Source organism: Heloderma suspectum, chromosome 4 (genome assembly GCF_057233095.1).
Source record: "Heloderma suspectum isolate Gila_16-S chromosome 4, 16-S_ref, whole genome shotgun sequence".
NCBI lineage: Eukaryota > Metazoa > Chordata > Lepidosauria > Squamata > Helodermatidae > Heloderma > Heloderma suspectum.
The window spans coordinates 126,520,378-126,542,027 of NC_139461.1; the positions used below are offsets into that span (position 1 = coordinate 126,520,378).

General features: G+C 47.4%; 1 protein-coding gene across 4 annotated transcripts in view; it reads right to left on the minus strand.

Annotated features, from left to right (window-relative positions):
• Nucleotides 1-21,650, minus strand: part of LOC146347384 (uncharacterized) — a 144,644-nt gene that overhangs the window by 61,394 nt on the left and 61,600 nt on the right. For 2 of the 4 annotated variants that reach the window (XM_084848139.1, XM_084848138.1), the window contains 2 exons: nucleotides 5,178-5,286; nucleotides 1,322-1,462 (listed from right to left, as the gene is read on the minus strand). In XM_084848139.1, the coding sequence (XP_084704265.1) occupies nucleotides 1,322-1,462; nucleotides 5,178-5,286 (250 nt within the window). The remainder of the gene's footprint in view (nucleotides 1-1,321; nucleotides 1,463-5,177; nucleotides 5,287-21,650) is intronic. The other 2 variants (XM_084848142.1, XM_084848141.1) reach the window with 1 other exon arrangement.

Consider the following 21,650-nt stretch of genomic DNA (forward strand, 5'->3'; position numbering starts at 1 on the left):
TTTATGTAGCCTATCACAGCTAGGTTTAAAAAAAATGCAATAGGCTACGTAAATCTTTACGTAGCCTATCATCTGACTTTAAAAAAAAAAACGCACATACACAAATGGCGGCGGCCACGGCCGCCGCCATTTGTCTTCCTTATTTTGGCACGTCTTAGTCTACGTCAAGATTTACATATACTAAGATGGCGAAAATAAGGGGAACATAAATAGTGTAGCGTCCGCTACGCTATTTGCGTTCCCCTTATATTCGCCGTCTTAGTCTACGTAAATGTTTACATAGACTAAGATGTGCCAAAATAAGGAACGCAAATGGTGGCGGCCGTGGCCGCCGCCATTTGCGTAGGCGCGTTGTTCTTTTTGTTTTTTAAGTCAGACATGATAGGCTACGTAAACATGTATGTAGCCTATCACGGCTGACTGCAGGGATGCAAATGGCGGCTGATACGGCCGCTGCCATTTGAGTCCCTGCTAGCCAGCGGCTGGATGTCCAGCTGCTGGCGGAGCCAGCCAGCGGCTGTGCAGAATTCCTGCGGAGCACAGCCAGCCGGCAAGAATTCTGGGGGGGAGGAATGGAGTGCCTCCCCCCCCATCAACATAATCTGCAAAAGGTAAGTGACTTTCGTACATCCCTACCTGTCCTCCATGTTTTCTCAAAGAGAGTAGACAGTGGTTCCGAGAGTTCTTCTGCTAGTTCCTTTATTACTCTAGGATGCAGTTCATCTCGCCCTGGAGATTTGAACTCATTCAAAGTAATTAGGTGTTCCTTGACCGTATGCCTATCGATGTCAAGCTGCAATCCTGCCCCTTCAGCCTGTATTTGGCCTTTGCCGGGGGGGGGGGTCATAGACCCTCTTTTGGGAAAAGACTGAGCCAAAGTAGGAATTAAGCACCTCTGCCTTTTCTTTGTCATCTGTTATCGTTTTGCCATCCTTATTTAATAGCTGAACCACCATTTCTTTCCCTTGTCTTTTACTGTGCATGTAGCTGAAGAAAGCCTTTTTGTTGCTTTTAGCATCCCTCGTTAACCTCAGCTCGTTCTCAGCTTTAGCCTTCCTGACGCCATCCCAGCAATTCTGTGCTACCTGCCTGTACTCTTCCTTTGTCGCTTGGCCTTCTTTCCACTTCCTATATGTGTCCTTTTTTGTTTTCAGGTAACCCCTAAACTTTTTTGTGAAGCCACATTGGCTTCTTCTGTTGTCTTCCACCTTTCCTTCTTGTTGGAATTGTTTGTAATTATGCCTTGAGAATTTCCTTTTTTAAAAGCTCCCACCCATCTTGGACTCCTTTTCTTGTTAGTAGGGATGTACAAATTGTGTACCTTCCATGCCGCTTGATTTCCACAGTTTACAGCCAGTGCTCCATACCGTCGTTCGCAAGCCCCTGGAATTCTCCTCTTTTTTTTCTGCTCCAAGAATTACGAAGATAAATCCATACCGACAGCCGTAATTCTGCATAACTTCTGTAAGAAAGGCTATTTTTCATAGATATTTACGTATTTTTCCCCTGCCCTGAGACGTGCAGTAATTACTTTCAGCCAAAACACTTCTTCCTCCTTGGGGCTTCCCAAAACAAGGCTGCCCTAGGTGTGCCTGAGTGATGCACTCTTTGTTTAAAGCAACACTGTTTTAAAGAAAGAAAAAACCTTTGAAAATGACCATGCTGGTCTGGAGCCCTGCATGAGGTATTATTCCCCCTCCTAGGCTTTCTATTTCCACATCGAGCCTTGTTGGTGACATGGTGAGGCTAAAATGGAGAGGAGAACCAACTCTGTGCATGTCTACTCAGAAGTAAGTCTTACTGAGTTCAGTGCAACTTACTCCTACGCATGTCAGCACCCCACTTGCCCCCAACTCAGCTTTGTATTTCCACATCCAGCCCATTAGCAAACCTGTAAGTTATCTCACTGGGTGACTTTGGGCTGGACTCTAACCACTACATCATACTTCTGTTATATGAAACTCATGAAGAAAAAGAGACAGTATAATGGAAAGTTCTTTCTGAAGCAGTCACACTTGTACAAATGCAGCATGAAGGGAAAGCTCAGCAACCTTCTCTTTGTTTGAATAAAAAGCACACTCTGCACATGCTCAGGGAATGGACAAAATGAGGAATAAACATACCAGGGAATATGAAGAACTATATTCTTCTAGTTTGTGTGTGTGTGTGTGTGTGTGTGTGTGTGTGTAATCTCCCTCCATCCAGCTGTTCCCTGGAAACCCCCCCCCCACTCATCCAAGGGTCTTCTGAGATAACTAACAGGAGGTTTGCTAATGAGCTGGATGTGGAAATATGAAGCTGAGCTGGGGGAAGTGGGGTGCTGACATGTGTAGGAGTAAGTTGCATTGAACTCAGTAAGACTTGCTTCTGAGTAGACATGCACAGAGTTGGTTCTCCTCTCTGCTCAGCTTTGTATTTCCACATCCAGCTCATTATCAAACCTCCTGTTAGTTATCTCAGAAGACCCTTGGGTGAATGGGGGGGGGGTTTCCAGGGAACAGCTGGATGGAGGGAGATTACACACACACACACACACACAAAGAATATAGTTCTTCATATTCCCTGGTATGTTTATTCCTCATTTTGTCCATTCCCTGAGCATGTGCAGAGTGTGTTTTTTATTCAAACAAAGAGAAGTTTGCTGAGCTTTCCCTTCATGCTGCATTTGTACAAGTGAAGTTTGACCGCTTCAGAAAGAACTTTCCATTATACCACAAAACAACCCCCTGTTTTAGCCTACGTAAATATTTATGTAAGCTATTATGGCAGGGGAAAAAAGGAACGCAAATAGCACCCACTACGCTATTTGCGGTCACCTTTTTTTTCGCCGTAATAGCTTACGTAAATATTTACATAGGCTAAAACAGTGAAAAAAAGGGAACGCAAATGGCGGCGGCCATAGCCGCCGCCATTTGCGTACACGGGGGGGGGGGGGTTGGCTTGCTGTGATAGGCTACGTAAATATTTACATAGCCTATCACGGCAAAGGGCAGATGGAAATGGTGGCTGCGGCCGAAAGACCAGCCACCGGAGCTGCCGCCGGAGCCACTGGAACATCCGCACCAGGTAAGCTTCGCCCCAGGGGGAATCCGTGGGCAGGGGGGTGGCAAGCCGTTCCACCACGGATTTTGGGGGGCCAAATGCCAGTGCATTCGGTCTCACTGAAATCTGTGGAGGAATTCTCTGCCATCCCTATACTTGTAGAAAGGTTCAACAGAATGTGCAGCCTTTGTATCAAGAAGTTCAGTCTAGACATTCATTTATTTATTTTTGCTGTAGCAGGCACATTAGTACCCAGGCAATTTGGCCTTCTTTGACATCATTTGAACTCCTCTTTGCAACAATACACGTCAGTTCAAGAGACCTATTATCAGCATTATACCAATTAACTGTACTGGTAATATTTCTGCACAGCTTCTCTACAGAAAGGTCTGGGAAGCAGAAAGCAGATTTAGGATGGATTTTGAAGAATGTACTTGAGAGGATACCTGGAATTCTACCTCTATGTTCTCTACATATGTCAATAACAAAGCAATTCTAATTCTGAGAAGAGTTAGGATGCAGCAGAGGCACCCCTCCACCAGACAGGTGGGCGGGCTTTCATTTGCACTGGAGGCCCCCATAATGCCCATGGAAAGCTTCATGGTCATAAATCTACAAGTGAGGTTCTCATCAGTGATAGGCCTCAAGATGGGGCATTATGGGACAGAGGTGGCTTTGGATCCACTGACTCCAAAGCCTCTACATACCCTCGAGAGAACCCCCAACTGGGCCTCTCCACTACAACCTAGAGCTGGCATAGCTAATTTCTCCCTCATTGCTTTCAATGGGGGGGATTCTGGGAGGAAAGAGGATCTGCCAGACAAACACACAAACAAAAACTTGATAAATTTCCATCCCCATTTGCCTCCCTAGCTGCCATGAGCCATCAGGGCTTTCTAAGTGGTGGAAGATACAACACTTCATTCCCTTCACCCACTTAGCAGTGCACTATCACAGAGGCTCAGTTTAAAGTTGTTAGTCATTGATATATTATATTTCACATTTTCCCAGTGAAGCTGCTACTCATTTAAAAAGCATTCCAGTCTTGTTTGCTGGAAGTAGCATGACCAAATTAGATCATCTTTTCAATGTTTGATGGCAATCCTCTATAATTGAAATGTTCTGATCCAATATCTGTGGAGAAAGTGCAAAAATTCAATTGTTTTGGTACCAAATATTATGCTTATTTGCCTTAGGAAACATGATTAGGTCAAGGGGGAGTCCTCTAACTTTTTAATTACTTTTTTACTTTATTTATTTTTTAAAATTATTTTTCCTGTAACACAGACTTCCATACCAATGGGACTCTGCTTTTAACCCCTAGTGAGTGGAGAAGCAGGCACAGGCTAGTCTAGAACAATCACAAAGCCAGACACAAAAAGGGTAAAGAGGCTATGGAAGGACAAGACTCTCCAATGGTGGTGACCTGTAAGGTCTGTGCAATGTTTGTTCTCTTGCCTGAGAACAACATGGCCTACACCTGCAACAAGTGCAAGTTGATCACGCTGCTGGAAGAAAAAGTAAGAGGACTGGACTGGCAACTGGCGACCTTTCGGGGAATAAGAGAACCCAAAGAGTTCTTAGACAGAATGGTGGAATTACAGCAGCAAAGTGAAGACCAGAAGCTTGAAGAGCAACATCAAGCTGAGGCAGAAGTGGGAAATGCTGAGGTGAGGAAAAAGGCAGTAGAGGATACTCCTTGGAAAAAGGTGACAGGAGAAGAAGAACTAGACACCACTCTACACCAGTGGAAGCAGTGGAGGTGTGGAACCTCCAGGTACCTGAGGATGAGAATGGAGGACAGCCTGCAGAGGAAGAACTACAGGGGAACCTACATGAGAGTGAGCAAGAGGCTGAAGATAAGTCAGGCAGTGGCAATGAAACCCAGGCCTACAACAACAAGAAGAGAAGAGTAGTAGTAGTGGGAGACTCCTTGCTGCATGGGATCAAGACCCAAGTATGTTGCGAAGACCCGTGGACTCACCAGGTATGTTGTCTCCCGGGAGGATGGATTAGAGACATGACTGAAATAGGGATGTCAGAGAATTCCACCGCGGATCTTGGTGAGGCCGAACTCCATGGCGGAATAGCCTGCCCCCCACCCCCCCGCGGATCCCTCTCGGGACGAGACTCACCTGGGGCGGATCTTCCAGGTGGCAGGGGCTCCAGCAGTGGCTCCGGCGGCAGCTTCAGCGGCAGCGGCAGACGGCCTTCCGACCGGCTGCCACCACTGCCATTTCCATTCTGGTGAAAAAAGAAAAAAGAAAGAAAAAAAAAGACATGATAGGCTACGTAAAGATTAAAGAAGACTACGTAGCCTATCATGACTAGGTTTAAAAAAAACCAAAATGACGTGATAGGCTACGTAAATCTTTACGTAGCCTATCATGGCTGGGTGGGTTAAAAAAAAAAAACCTGCGTGCGCCAATGGTGGCGGCTACAGCCGCCATTTGCGTTCCCTATTTTTGCCCGCTTAATCTATGTAAATATTTACGTAGACTATGATGGCAAAAATCAAGGGGAATGCAAATAGTGTAGCGGGCGCTACTTGCGTCCCTTTTTGATTCCCCATTTTAGCCTATGTAAATATTTACGTAGGCTAAAATGGGGAATCATAAAGGGACGCAAATAGCACCCGCTACACTATTTGCGTTCCCCTTGATTTTCGCCGTCATAGCCTACGTAAATATTTACGTAGATTAAGAGGGCAAAAATAAGGAACACAAATGGCAGCAGCCGTAGCCGCCGCCATTTGCGTATGTGGTTTGTTGTTGTTTTTACCCAGAGCCCTCTGCGGCTGGAAATCCGGCTGCGGACAGCTCTAGCCTGGCCGGGCCTGGCCGGCTGCTCCACGGAACTGCCGCGGAGCACAGCCGGCCTCTGAGGATTCCGGGGGGGAGGAATGGAGCGCCTCCTCCCCCCAGCGAGGATTCCGGGGGGAGGGATGGAACGCCCCCCCCATCAACATAATCCTTGAACAGGTAAGTGACTTTCGTACATCCCTAGACTGAAAGGTTACCTGCACTCATAAAGCCCACTGACAGGTATCCCTTTCTTCTCATCCATGTGGGAAGAAATGATACTGCCAAGCGGAGCTACGAAGAAATCATGTCAGACTTTGAAGCTTTGGGAAGGAAATTCAAGAACTTTGGGGTCCAGATAGTTTTCTCATCCATCCATCCAGTAGTTAGAAGAGGGATAGAAAGGGAAAGAAAAATAATCTGGGTGAATGACTGGCTACAAAGGTGGTGCCAGTGCAAGAGATTTGGATTCTGGGACCACGGGCTATACTTCCTGGAAGATGGGCTGTTGGCAAGGGATGGGTTGCACCTCACAAAGGCTGGGAAGAATGTCTTTGGCCACAGCATGAAGAACTTCATCAGGAGGGCTTTAAACTGAATCCTATGGGGAAGGGAGATGTAAAGTTGGGGGTAACAATGGATGAAGGCTCATGTACCGCAACGGAGAGAGCAGGTCTAATAGCGCCCAGTAATAGTCTTCAGACCCATGTAGGAAGAAAGCCAGAGTATGAAGCACATGGTCTTCAGTGTCTATATACTAATGCCCAGAGTATCGGAAACAAACAGAACGAGCTTGAACTCTTAATACAAGAGGGAAATTATGACTTGATAAGTATAACTGAGACTTCATGGGATGACTCTCATGACTGGAATACAGCAATTGAAGGATATAACTTGTTCAAAAACAATAGGAGGAACAGAAAGGGAGGTGGGGTAGCACTGTATGTGAAAAATACATATCTCTGCACAGAAATACAGGAGGATGAGCTTGGTTGCCTCATCGAGAGCATCTGGATCAAAATAAATGGAGCAAAGAATAAAAGGAACCTGGTGGTCAGAGTCTACTACTGGCCACCCAATCAAGGAGAAGACAAGGATGAAACTTTTGAAAAGCATGATGTAGTAGTAATGGGGGACTTCAATTTCCCCGATATTTGTTGGGAGACAAATTCTGCAAAACATGGCCCCTCCAGGAAATTCCTGACTTGTGTGGCAGATAACTTCCTCCTACAGAAAGTAGAGGAAGGAACTAGAGGATCGGCTGTCCTTGACTTGATCCTAACCAGCAGAGATGACTTAGTGGATAAAGTAGCAGTTACAGGAACTCTGGGGGAAAGCGACTATGTTGTACTTGAGTTCTTGGTTCTAAGGGAAGCAAAAGTAGGGATGACGGGTTTGTGGGTGGCCCCGGCCAGCGGCTCTGCGGAATCTCCACAGAGCAGAGCTGGCTGGAGAAGGATTTTGCCACCGCAAATCGTCTCGTCGAAAAGGTAAGTGACTTTCGTACATTCATATGGCATTATCACATCAATCTTAAAAAACCCATTAATATCCAAATCTGGATTTTCTTTCAGAGAGCAAAAGCCTTAGGGTGATTCTGAGCTGCAAATTCAGAATAATAGTCTTTGGATGAGATATAATGTGGTTCAGCCTTTAGGTAAGAAGAGCAATAAGAATGTTTGGAGTCTCGATTTATTAACAATATAAAATGGTAAGAAGCAGGGTGTGCTAGATCTTTTCCTGATTTAAGAATGACCACAGTTCTCATCTTATCCCTGGAAGGTGGAGCTTTGCCCTAGTTGAAGATTAGACTAAACAAATTAGTTAAATGCTTTAAAAGCACCTTATTTTATTTTATTTTTTGGTAGAACTCAGCTGCAAAATCATCAGATTCTTTCTGCACCAGCTCTGAGGGGGCAGGGGAGAGGGCAGATCTCCTCCTCCTCCTCCTCCTGAGGTCGGAGTGCTTTCTCTGACCTCAAAGTGGGGGATCCCCACTCTCCTATGTCCCCTCAGACAATTCTAGGGATCATAGGATTGCTCCTTAAGTGTTGGAAAAATGCGAAACTGAGCGGAATTTGACAGATTCAACCATCTCTAAAGAAGAATTTTATTATCTAATGTTTATAATCTAATGTATTTCTTTACAATTAAATAACTTGCTTGTATACTGTTTCTCAAATTCAGATGTTTAACTGAGAATATTGCATCAGATTGTAGGGATGTACAAAAGTCACTTACCTTTAGGGATGGCAGAGAATTCCACCACGGATTCCAATGAGGCCAGATTCTTTAGAATCCAGCCCCCCGGAATCCATGGCGGAATGGCCTCCTGCCCCCCCCTGCCCCCCCGCGGAATCCCCCCGGGATGGCACTTACCTGGGGAGGATGCGGCAGATTCTGTGGCAGCGATTCTGGTGGCGGTGGTTCCGTGCAAGGTGCTGTCCTTGCAGCCATGATAGGCTACATAAGAATTTACATAGACTATCGCAGCTGGGCAAAAAAACCCAAAAAACCCAGTGTACGCAAATGGCAGTGGCTACGGCTGCTGCCATTTGCATTCCCTATTTTTCGCCGATTTATCTTACATAAATATTTATGTAAGATAAAACGGTGAAAAAAAGGAGAATGCAAATAGCGTAGTGGACGCTATTTGCATTCCTTTATTTTGCAACCTTCTAGCCTACGTAAATATTTACGTAGGCTAAAACGTCAGGAAAAAAAGGAACGCAAATGGCCCCCACTATGCTATTTGCGTTCCCTTTTTTCCCGCCATAATAGCTTACGTAAATATTTACATAGGCTAAAACTGCAAAAAAAAAAAGGGAACGCAAATGGCGGCCACTGTAGCCGCCGCCATTTGCGTACACAGGTTTGTTTTTTCCGGAAGGAAGGCTGCCCAGTGGGGGGATTTTCAGCTGCAGGAGGCCCTGGCCAGAGGCTCCACAAAATCTCTGCGGAGCAGAGCCGTCCAGAGAAGAATTTTGGGGGGAGGTGTGGAGAGAAAAATAAAGGCACGTTCACTACGCTAGTTGCGTTCCCCTTTTTTTCACCGTTTTATCTTACGTAAATATTTACATAAGATAAATTGGCGAAAAATAGGGAATACAAATGGCAGCAACCATAGCCACCACCATTTGCGTATGCTGGGTTTTTTGTTTTTTTTTTGCTCAGCCATGATAGGATACGTAAATTCTTATGTAGCCTATCACGGCTGCAAGGACGGAAATGGCGGTGGCAGCAGACCGACCACGGCTGGCCAGGAGACCAGCCGCTGGAGACGCTGCTTCCACAGCCACCACCATCGGCGGAACCACCACCGCCCAATCCGCTGCATCTGCCCCAGGTAAGTGCCATCCTGGGGGGATTCTGCCGGGGGGCAGGGGGGCAGGAGGCCGTTCTGCCACAGATTCCAGGGGGCCGGATTCTAAAGAATCCAGCCTCACTGGAATCTGTGGCGGAATTCTCTGCCATCCCGATCAGATTGTCACTCCTCCTCACAGGCCATCATTCAGCATTAAGCAGCCAGATCAAGAGGTGAGCCAAGTTTTGTTGTTTATTCGTTCAGTCACTTCCGACTCTTCGTGACTTCATGGACCAGCCCATGCCAGAGCTTCCTGTTGGCCGTCACCACCCCCAGCTCCCCCAAGGTTGAGTCCGTCACCTCCAGAATATCATCCAACCATCTTGCCCTTGGTTGCCCCCTCTTCCTTTTGCCTTCCACTTTCCCTAGCATCAGCGTCTTCTCCAGGGTATCCTGTCTTCTCATTATGTGGCCAAAGTAGGGATGTCAGAGAATTCCGCCATGGACTCCAGTGAGGCTGGATTCTTTAGAACGGCCTCCCGACACCATCACCCCATGCAACCCACCCCCGGACGGAGCGTACATAGCGGTGGCGGCGGCAGCTCCAGCTGGTCTCCCGGCCGCTGCTGGGCTGCTGCGGCCGCATATGCTGGCCACTACACCAGCCGCCATTTGCGTTCCTGCTCTTTGCCGTGATAGGCTACGTAAGTATTCACATAGCGTATCACAAAGAAAGGCAGCCCGGCCATGGCCGGAATTCCAGCTGCGGCCAGCCCCGGCCAATGGCTCCGCGGAGTCACCGCAGAGCAGAGCTGGCCGGGGAGGATTCCAGGGGGAGGGACGGAGCGCCTCCCCCCCACCTCGGATGCCCCGGAATGGAGCAAGGTAAGTGTTTCGTACATCCCTAGGCCAAAGTACTTCAGTTTTGCCTTTAATATCATTCCCTCAAGTGAGCAGTCTGGCTTTATTTCCTGGAGTATGGACTAGTAACTATGCGGACCTTTGTTGTCAGTGTATCAGCCAAGTAACATATGACAAATACATACATACATACATACATAAATCTAAAGCATCTGGAAGTCTGCTGTAGAATATAGGGTGTGTGTGTGTGTGTCTGTATTTTATGAAATGTTAATTTTTATCTTGTCCTATGCTTTACATAAACCTGAATGTGTGTTTTTCAAGAGAAGCTAATCAGTATCAATCAGGACTGGTAGACATGCAAGCGGAAATCAGGTTTTCAACTGAATAGGGATAATTTGCAGCATGTGATACACAAAATAAATGTTTAAACATAAGTTTCCTGTATCTAAAATATTTGATTTTCAATGTTTCTGTAACTTGCCTTAAAGATAGCAGCAATGTCTTTCAGGTTTCAGCTACAAAAGAGCTGCAAGAAACGGAGTCAGTTTATGCCCTATTCTGATCAGATTTTTATTATAAAGTTTCTAGAGGCTATTCTACATGCTGCAATCATTCATTCATTTTATACTATCTTTATGTTACCCCAAAGACTTCTAAACATTGGAATTTGGTGAGACTGCTGATAATTCTCTGCTACAGATTGCTGCCTGTCCCATCTAGGGATGTTAGAGAATTCCACCACGGATCCCAGGGGGGCCAAATTCCAGTGAAAGTCCCCCAGAATCCATGGCAGAACAGAGCCCCTTGCCCCTCCACCCCACAAAAGCCCCAAGAAATGGAGCCTACCTGGCTGCGGCTATGGCTACGGCTCTGGCGGCGGCGGAGCCCCCTGCGGAGCCCAGGTAAGGGGACTTGTACATCCCTACCATGTTGTTATAGGCAGTGAGCTTTTATCATTTCAGTATCGTAGTATCCATCCTTTAGCAACCAAAAGGGCATGAAAAATCCATTTACACTGACCATGGGTTACATTCCAAGAAGGAGGTAAGTAATTTAAAAGAACATTTACATCAGTAAATATTAAAGAGCTTTCCAATACAAAATGTATCTGTATAATCACTTCCTCCCAAAAGGAGGCTGCCATTGGGCATTTCCCAAACATATGAATAAAAGAAGCATTAACTGCATAACACCTCCAACAATTAGCCAAATTTGACAAGCCTTTACTAAAAAGACATTGTGGAATCCAATAGACCCAAAACAAGAGCTTTTGCTGAATAAGGCGTAACTGAAGATCCACTGAAATTTCTGATACAGATGCCAAAATGGCAGTCCATTCATTAAGCAAAATAGGACATTCCAATTAGGGCTGTGCACCGCTTTGGCCCAAGGCCTGAACCCCAAGTCAAGGGGGGCCACTTCAGGCCACTTTGTGCCCCTTCTGAGGTGAAACAGAGGGGCACAAAGAGGCCCAGAGTGGCCTGGGGGCTTACCGAAGCACACTGCTCTTCAGAGCTTTGGCTCGTCGCTCCGCACCCCCAGCCCAGCCCCCCCTGGTGCCACCAGGTCCTTACCTGAGCCATCTTCCCAACTGCCACTGCCACCTTCTCCTTGCCACCGTGACACCGCTGCCTTCTCTGCTGCTGTGCTGCTGCCTTTTCTGCTGCCTCGCTGCTGCCATGCCATTTTCACCATCTTCACCGTAGCCATCATCACCACCACCTACCACTGCTGTCACTGTCTTCACCACTGCCCGCTGCCGCCGCCATCTCCTGAGGCCTGGACATGTGGCGACTGGTCTTCTTGCAGGGAGTTGCCATTTTTAAAATGGCAACCTCCTGGAAGTTCCAGGAAGTTGCCATTTTAAAAATGATGACTCGCTGCAAGAAGAGTTGCTGCATGCCCAGGCCTCAGGAGATGGCGTCAGCAGGTGGCAGTGGCGTGTCACTCCCGCTTTCGCTGCTGCCACTGCCACTGCCTTCACCTTCACTGCCACCTCAGTGAGGGGGGATCAGAGGGTACCTGCACAGCCCTAGTTACAATTCCCTGTTCCATTCTTGCTGTAAGCCTCTTCTGTCATATTTATTCATTTATAATAAATGTTTATAAGCATGAATTGTAGGTTGATACATCTGATCATCTTCAATAAGTATTTCCAATATAGGGGTGTACAAAACCCCACTTACCTGGCTCCACCGGGTTCCGCTGGGGGGGGAGGCACTCTGTCCCTCCCACCGGAATACTGGCCGGCCGGCTCCGCTCTGCGGGGATTCCGCAGAGACACCGGCCAGCTCCACCAGCAGCCGGACATCCGGCCACTGGCTAGCAGGGACGCAAATGGTGGCTGCTGTAGCTGCTGCTGTTTGCGTCCCTGTATTCAGCCATGATAGGCTATGTAAAGACTTACGTAGCCTAGCACATCTGGGTTAAAAAAACAAAAAAACAAAATGCATATGCAAATGGCGGCAGCTACGGCCGCCGCCATTTGCGTTCCTTATTTTTGGCCGTCTTAGTCTATGGAAATATTTACGTAGACTAAGACGGCCAAAAATAAGGAACGCAAATGGCGGCAGCCATAGCAGCCGCCATTTGCGTAGGCATTTATTTTTTTTTAACCCAGATGTGATAGGGTTTAAACCCAGCAGCGGCTTTGGCGGTGGCGGCGGCTGGTCTTCCGAATGGCTGCCGTCGCCACCGCCATTGCAGTCTGTCTTTTTCCCCCCTCCCAATTCATGATAGGCTATGTAAAGACTTACGTAGCCTATCACGAATTGGGGGGGGGAAACAGACTGCAAATGGTGGCGGCAGCCATTCGGAAGACCAGCCGCCGATGCCACTGGAGTTGCTGCTGGAGCCGCCGCCATCCAGAACATCCGCCCCAGGTAAGTCTCGTCCCAGGGGGGATTCGCAGGGGGCATGGGAGGGTGGCAGGCTGTTCCGCACAGAGTTCGGGAGGCCGAATGCACTGGCATTCAGCCTCACTGAGATCCATGGCGGAATTCTCTGACAATTTTACTCCAAGACAGTAAAAGCAGCAGAACCGAATCTAGGTACCAACAAATGTAGCAATTGCAAATACTGCCATTCTGCTGAAACTGGAAACGTATATGACCACAATCAGAAACATATATGAGAACAGCACTACAGAACAGGCTAAGGCAGAACTCTTTCCCCTTGACAGCTGGGCTTTGATGTGAGGGGAATATTTTGGAGCTCTGTGCAATTGGCCTCTTGAAATTGTTCATCCTAACTGTGGAGAGAAATTGGGGTAGGGACCATTTTACCAGGAGGAAGAGAAATTCTCCAACTGCTTGTCAGAGGTGGGGCTCACCATTATCTGTGGCAGTAGAACCAGTGCTGCTGCTGCTTCATCTTCGTCTTTGTCTTCAGTGACTTCTTTTTCTGCCAATACAAGTGGCAGCAACACCTACTAGGGATGTATGAAAGTCACTTACCTTTTGATGAAATGTGATTCAAGGTGGGGGGGAGGCGCCCCGTCCCTCCCCCCTGAAATTCTGGCTGGGGGAAGGCGCCTCATCCCTCCCACCGCGAATCCTGGCCAGCCGGGTCTGCAAATGGTGGCAGCCATAGCCACCGCTGTTTGCGTCCTTGCAGTCAGCTGTGATAGGCTACATAAATGTTTATGTAGCCTATCACGGCTGAGTAAAAAACAAACAAACAGCGCGTACGCAAATGGCGGCGCCCATGGGTGCCGCCATTTGCGTTCCTTATTTTGGCACGTCTAGTCTGCGTAAACATTTATGTAGACTATGGCGAAAATAAGGGGAACGCAAATAGCGTAGACGCTACGCTATTTGCGTTCTCCTTATTTTCGCCATAGTCTACGTAAATGTTTACGTAGACTAGACGTGCCAAAATAAGGAACGCAAATGGTGGCGCCCATGGGTGCCACCATTTGCGTACGCGCGGTTTTTTGTTTTTGTTTTTACTCAGCCGTGATAAGCTACGTAAATATTTACGTAGCCTATCATGGTATTTTTTAAAAATCTAGCTGTGATAGGCTACGTAAATCTTTATGTAGCCTATCACATTTTTTTTTTTTTACTGGAAATGGTGGCGGCGGCAGCCGGTCGGAAGACCAGCCGCCGCAGCCGCCACCGCTGTACCGCCGCCGGAGCTGCTGCCACCAGGGAGATTTGCCCAAGGTAAGTCCCATCCCGGGGGGGGCAGACCGTTTCGCCACCAATTTCGGGGGGCTGAATGCACTGGCATTCAGCCTCCCTGAGATTCTTGGCGAAATTCTCTGACATCCTTAACACCAACTATGTTGGCAGTCTGGCTACCATTTTCCATCCTCTGCCAAAGGGGTGGGCAGAAAGTAGTAGTAGATCTCGAGATGTTTTAGACTTCAACTCCCATTCCAGTTGGAGCCAATGTCACCCTTGCAGCATTCCACGGGACGCTGTCTCAAACATCTCTTTAAAAGTTTGAAAACCCTTTTCATCTCTCCCCTGGAATGAAAAGGGGAGGTGGGAGCAGCATCTGGATGATGTTTTGGAAGAATACCTCTCTCTGTGTAGTAGCAGGGGACCTGGACTCCATGGCTAGTCTGCCAGAGCTTAATCATTGCTGAAAGTTGTTTTGAATAGGGATGGAAGAGAATTCCGCCGTGGATCTTGGTGAGGCCGAATGCCAGTGCATTCAGCCCCCCGAAATCTGTGTCGGAATGGCCTGCCACCCCCCCGCGGATCCCCCCCGGGACGAGACTTACCTGGGGCGGATCTTCTGGGCGGCAGCGGCGGCGGTGGCTGTGGCAGCGGTGGCGGCTGCCGCGGCTGGTCTTCCAACCAGCTGCCGCCACCGCCATTTCCAGTCTTGTCGTTGTTGTTTTTTACAAGACATGATAGGCTACATAAAGATTTACGTAGCCTATCATGGCTGGGTGGGTTTAAAAAAAAAAGACATGATAGGCTACGTAAATCTTTACATAGACTATCATGGCTGGGTGGATTAAAAAAAACAACAACAACCCGCGTACGCAAATGGCAGCTACAGCCGCCGCCATTTGCGTTCCTTCTGTTTGGCCATCTTAGTCTACATAAATATTTACATAGAGTATGACAGTGAAAATAATAGGGATGGCGGAGAATTTCTCCCCGAAACTTCGGGGGGCCGAGCGCCAACGTGTTTGGCCCCCCAAACAAGTTTCGGGGAGAAATTCTCCACCCCCCTGCCCCCCGCACCCCCCCGGGACGGGACTTACCTTTGCCGAATGTCCCTCCCGGCGGTGGGTCCAGCCGGCGGTTCGGCGGGTATTCGTGCGGGGCGGGAGCAGCAGCCGGTCTTTCGACCGGCTGCCGCCGCCGCCATTGCAATAAAAGAAAAAAAAAACGCCCCCATGATAGGCTACGTGATGATTAACATAGCCTATCACGGCTAGATCTGCAAAGTCAGCCATGATAGGCTACGTTAATCATCACGTAGCCTATCACGAGTGACTTTAAAAAAAAAAAAAGCGTGTACGCAAATGGCGGCCCCCATAGGGAGCCGCCATTCACGTTCCTTATTTGGTCGCTGTAGTCTATGTAAATCTTTAAGTAGACTACGGCGAAAATAAGGGCAACGCTGTGTTGCCCTTATTTTCGCCGTAGTCTACGTAAAGATTTACATAGACTACAGCGACCAAATAAGGAACGCGAATGGCGGCTCCCTATGGGGGCCGCCATTTGCGTACGCGTTTTTTTTTTTTTTTAAGTCACCCATGATAGGCTACGTGACGATTAACGTAGCCTATCACGGCTGACTTTGCAGATGGAGTTCGCGGAAAATGGAGTTCGCGGCCGGGCGAGGCGAGGCGCCTCCTCCCCGGCCTGAATTTCAGCCGGGCGAGGCGGGAAGCCTCCCCCCCGGCCTGAATTTCACGGCAGGAGCAGCGAAGCGCCTCCCCCCCACCGCGAACAAGCTTCGAGGACAGGTAAGTGACTTTCATCCACCCCTAGAAAATAAAGGGGAATGCAAATAGCGTAGCGGGCGCTATTTGCATCCCTTTTTGATTCGCTGTTTTAGCCTACGTAAATATTTACTTAGGCTAAAACAGGGAATCAAAAAGGGACGCAAATAGTGCCCGCTACGCTATTTGTGTTCCCCTTTATTTTCGCCGTCATACTCTATGTAAATATTTACATAGATTAAGACGGCCAAAAAGAAGGAACGCAAATGGCGGCTGCCATAGCCGCCACCATTTGCATACGTGGGTTTTGTGTGTTTTTTACCCACAGCCCTCCGCAGCCGGAAATCCAGCTGGGGACGGCTCTGGCCTGGCTGGGCCTGGCCAGCTGCTCTGTGGAGCTGCCGCAGAGCACAGCCGGCCATTCGAGGATTCCGGGGGGGAGGAACGGAGCGCCTTCCTCCCCGTCGAGGATTCTGGGGGGAGGGACGGAATGCCTCCCCCCCCACCATAAACATAATCTGCGAACAGGGAAGTCACTTTTGTACATCTCTAGTTTTGAACCTCCTATCTAATTAGGAGAAATTAAGGCTGATGTGCTCCATTGTAGTCTATGGATTAAGAAACACCAACAATATTTGAGGAATGGATGAAGAAATATCAACAATATTTGAGGACCTGCAAGATCTGTTTGAAATGAAGGATGGCTACATCAAGGCAAAAAAAAAAGTATCTCTGCCTACCCCCCCCCCCGCCCTTGGCAAAGGCACCGAGAAGCAAAAATACAGAGGAGTTACTTGCTCTGATAAAAACTTTGTCCTTGCAATTTGCTGAACAGGCTAAGAGGGTGGATACAATTAAAAATTCCATCACTGCCTTGCAAGGGCCTGTGGATTTAATCAACACTTCTTGGCAAAAAATGGAGGCAAAGGTTAACGAGCTGCAAGATCGGGTGGTAGGGAATTAGGGATGGTGGAGAAATCTGCCACAGACTCCAATGAGTCCAGATTCTTTGGAAACCAGCCCCCTGGAGTCCGTGGCGGAATGGACTAATCCCCCCGCCATCCCCCGCCATCCCCCCTGGGACGAAGCCTACCTGGCAGTGGCTGGTCCAGGTCGCCATCTTCATCCGCTGCCGGTCTGCAGACGCAAATGGTGTTCGGTGTAGGGGATGCCATTTGCGCCCCTGCCGTTGGCCATGATTGGCTACATAAATATATACGCAGCCTATCACGGCAAAGAGCAGGGATGCAAATGGCATCCGCTACGCCATCTGTGTCCCTGCCATTGGCTATGATAGGCTACGTAAATATTTACGTAGCCAATCATGGCCAACGGCAGGGATGCAAATGGCGTCCCCTACACCGGACGCCAGTTGCATTCGCAGACCGGCTGCGTCCGGAAGTCTGACAGTGGCCAGAGCCAGCCGGCGGCTCTGCGGACTCCCTGCAGAGCAGAGCCAGCCGGAGAGGATTCTGGGGGGAGGGAGGGATCACCTCCCCCCCCCAGCAGATGCCCAGGAACGGAACCAGGTAAGTGATCCACCCACCCCTACAGGGAATGAGACTACATCACAAGCTTTTTTCAACAATTTCTCTGTCAGAATTTCTCAACTGGAGGCTTTTGCGCGCAGGGCAAATGAATGTATCATTGGTATTAAAGGTTTACCTACTGATGTAAATTTGTCTACTTTTGTAGATAAGCTCCTGCATGAGATACTCCCTGTGCCATCTGGTTATTCATTTGATATTGAGCAGGCACTCCATGTGTCAAATGCCGAAGGGACTGGTTATACAATTATAGTCCATGTTGCAAGAATCTCCACAAAAAAAATATATCCTGCTTTTGGCAAGAGAGGGCGTAAATCTTTTTTGGAAACAAGATAAAGTTATGCTGTTTCGGGATTACACCAAAGAAGTTGCTGAGAAAAGAAGGCAATTCGGCACAGCGAAAAATATGGCAAAACAAATGAACTTACAATATCACTTAAAATATCCTGCTACATTTTGCATTTTTTCTGAAGGCCAGATGAAGAAGTTTCTAAATCATGAAATGGCGGAGGCGTGGCTAAATGGAAAATTGCATGAGATTTCTTTCCCAGCCCTATGAACTGGAATCTACAAACATTGTTTTGTTAACTGACTGTTTAGTCTGTAAGATTCAGGCTAGGCCAGAGATAATTTCTCATATTTATATCCGTCCTTTTTTTTTCTGTCTTTTTTTCTTTTTCTTTTCTTTCTCTCTTTTCTTTAAATCCTTTCTTTTTAAAATGGATATCATACACTATACTTAAATTTACTGTTTGAGGGTGTATAGAAATGTGCACACTCATTTATATATCTAGTACAAAATACATTAGTGATTGTTGTAAGTTTTTCTCCTTTTTAATCTCCTTCCTTTTTTATTACTATTATTAGCATTATTATGAGATTGGTTAGTAAGATTTTTGGCTGGTTAAATTGTTAAACTTTACTATTATATGTTAGCTGAAGGGCAACATATGGTTACTGGAAATGAATTTTAGGCCTGCCTGCTTCCTTGCTACAAGACTGATGATATGATATTGAAATATAAAGCTGATTATTTATGCTGTATTGAATTGTAATATTGCCAATGTTATAGGTATAATTTTAAGTAGAATGGGATTTGAAGTTTTTGTGTAATGGAGTTTAAATTTAATCCTTTTAAATAACTTTTTTTTCATGCTTTCTTCTTCCATCTCCTTCTTCTGTTTTCTTTTTTCCCTTTCATTATTTCTGTGTCCTCCTAAGAATACTGTATGGTTGGGAAATTGTAGTTATTGATTAGGTTGTTGGTACTGTTTATTTCATTTATAAAGATAAAAAATAGAATAAAAAGTATTTTTTTAAAAAAGAGAAGACTTCAACTCCCAGCATTCCTGACCAGAAGCCCCTGCCAGCATGGCAAATGAAGTTCATCTGGAGGTCCACCTTCTGCCCACCCCTGCTCTACAATGCTCTGGACCATGAATAATTGTGTGTGTGTGTGTGTGTGTGTGTGTGGCAGGGGTGGGGTGGGGATGAGAGTTGCACAAAACATGATGGAAAATAGTTGGAGGAAATGCTACAAAGTGAGTTCTTTTTTTCTAGGAGGGTGAGAAAAAGAGAATCTCAGCCATTTTCTCACAAAATTGTCTTTTGAGAAATCTCAGCTCAGCTATCATTTTAATACAAAAGAGCCCTATTCAGGCATTTGACAATTGTAAGCATGGCAAACCAGCCTTTTCCCCCATACCCCTGACTTCCATGTGTTGACTGAGGGCTTCTTCACACGAAGCTTTTATCGTGCTATTGAGATTAATTACTCACAGAACTGTGTGGATCCTTTAGATAATGTTGTTAACCTCCAAGGCATCTCCCACACAAAATGACTTTGATTCCATGAGCTATCAGATTACAGCATTTGAGTTCCCTCATGAAAAGAGGAAAACCCGCGATAAGAGGAGCTAGACCACAACGCCATCTAGCAGCTGTATAATAAAACATATGGAAGACTCAGATTAGGGGGGAAACAAGGGGGGAAAGCAGGGGAAGCATGTGCAAAGGAAGTAGGTCATGATCCTGCATTTAAAACAGAAGCAGGAAGCCCCGATTTAAATGCAGGATTTTAGGCTGGTGTAGTGATGCTCTGGAAAGGACTGAAGTGAAACTATGTATCCACATTTACTGAAAGTGGTTATGGCTTCACTTCAGACCTTCCCTGTCCAGACAGTATGTTTGCTAGTGATGTACAAACCCCTCACTTTCCAGTCCAGGGGGGGTCATAGAGGGGCCATCTGTGCCGCTCAGGGCCCCTCGAAATTCTTGGGAGCTGCTCCGCATCCAGGGAAGTTGGCTGAGCGGCTCTCTGGCTCCCTATACAAGGCGATATGCTAATGACAGCTGCCATTAGCTTATTGCTGGGACAAATACAGACACAAATGTAGGGATGTACGAAAGTTACTTACCTTTTCGAAGGGTGACATTTGCGGTATGGGGGAGGCACTCCATCCCTCCCCACAAAATTCTGTCTGGCCAGCTCCGCTCCATGGAGATTCCACGGAGCCGCCAGCCGGGGCCGCCCGCAGCCAGACATCCGGCTGCTGGGCAGCCTGCAGGGACGCAAATGGCGGCTGCCATAGCCGCCATTTGCGTCCCTGTATTTTACCATGATAGGCTACGTAAATATTTACGTAGCCTATCATGGCAAAACAAAAAACCAGCAGACGCAAATGGAGGCAGCTACGGTAGCAGCCATTTGCGTTCCCTTTCTTTTCGCTGTAATAGCCTATATAAATATTTACGTAGGCTAAAACGGCAAAAGAAAAGGGAACGCAAATGGCGGCTGCCATAGCAGCCGCCATTTGTGTCTGTTGCTGTTGTTGTTTTTTGCTGTGATAGGCTACGTAAATACTTACGTAGCCTATCACGGCCTCCACAGTGACGCAAATGGCGTCCCTGTGTTAGCAATGATAAGCTACGTAATTATTTATGTACACTATCACGGCTATAATGAAGAAGCGAATGGCGGCCGCAGATGCGGCCACCATCCGCAAGTCAGCGTGGACGGTAGCAGGTAAGTGCTTCGTTTTGCGTACCTTTCGTGGGGTGGGGGGGCAGGGGGCTTCATTCCACCACGGATTTTGGGGGGCTGAATGCACTGGCATTTGGCCTCACCAAGATCCATGGCGGAATTCTCTGACATCCCTACACAAATGTAGTATTGTATGTCACTTGCGGCTATAAAGCACTGATTTTGACCTAAATATGGCCGTAAATGGCTGCAATTAGGTCAAAGTCAGGGCTTTACGTCCGCAAGTGGTATCCAATATGCTATTTACGTCTGCATTTATTCCTACAATACACTAGCCTCAGGTTGAGCAGAGTCCATGGTAGGGATGGCGGAGAATTTCTCCACGAATCTCCGGGAGGCCGAATGCCAACGCATTCAGCCCCCCAAAATTGGTGGTGAAATTCTCCCCCCCTCCGCCCCCCCCGGGATGGGACTTACCTCCTTCGAATGTCCCTTTCGGCGGCGGGTCCCGGCAGCGCTTCGGCGGCGTTTCGGCGGGGGCGGGGGCGGCGGCCAGCCTTCTGACCGGCTGCTGCCACCGCCATTACAATGTAAAGTAAAAAAAAAAAACATGATAGGCTACGTAACGATTTACGTAGCCTATCACAGCTAGATTTTCAAAGTCAGCCATGATAGGCTACGTAAATCTTTACGTAGCCTATCATGGCTGACTTTGACAAAAAAAAAATGCGTACGCAAATGGCAGCGCCCATGGGTGCCGCCATTTGAGTTCCTTATTTGGGCAGGGGTAGTCTATGTAAAGATTTACGTAGACTACGGCGAAAATAAGGGCAACACTATTTGTGTTGCCCTGTTTTCACCGTAGTCTACGTAAATCTTTACGTAGAATACCACTGCCCAAACAAGGAAAGCAAATGGCGGCGCCCATGGGCGCCGCCATTTACAAACGCGCTTTTTTTTTTTCCAAAGTCACCTGTGATAGGCTACATAAAGATTTACGTAGCCTATCACGTCTGACTTTAAAAATCTAGCCATGATAGGCTATGTAAATCGTTACGTAGCCTATCACTTTTTTTTTTCCCGATTTACTTTTTTTATTTCGCAGCCGCCAAGAACTTCGGGGGGAGAACCGAAACGCCTCCCCCCCACCGCGAAGCAAGCTGCGGGACCAGGTAAGGGACTTTCGTTCATCCCTAGT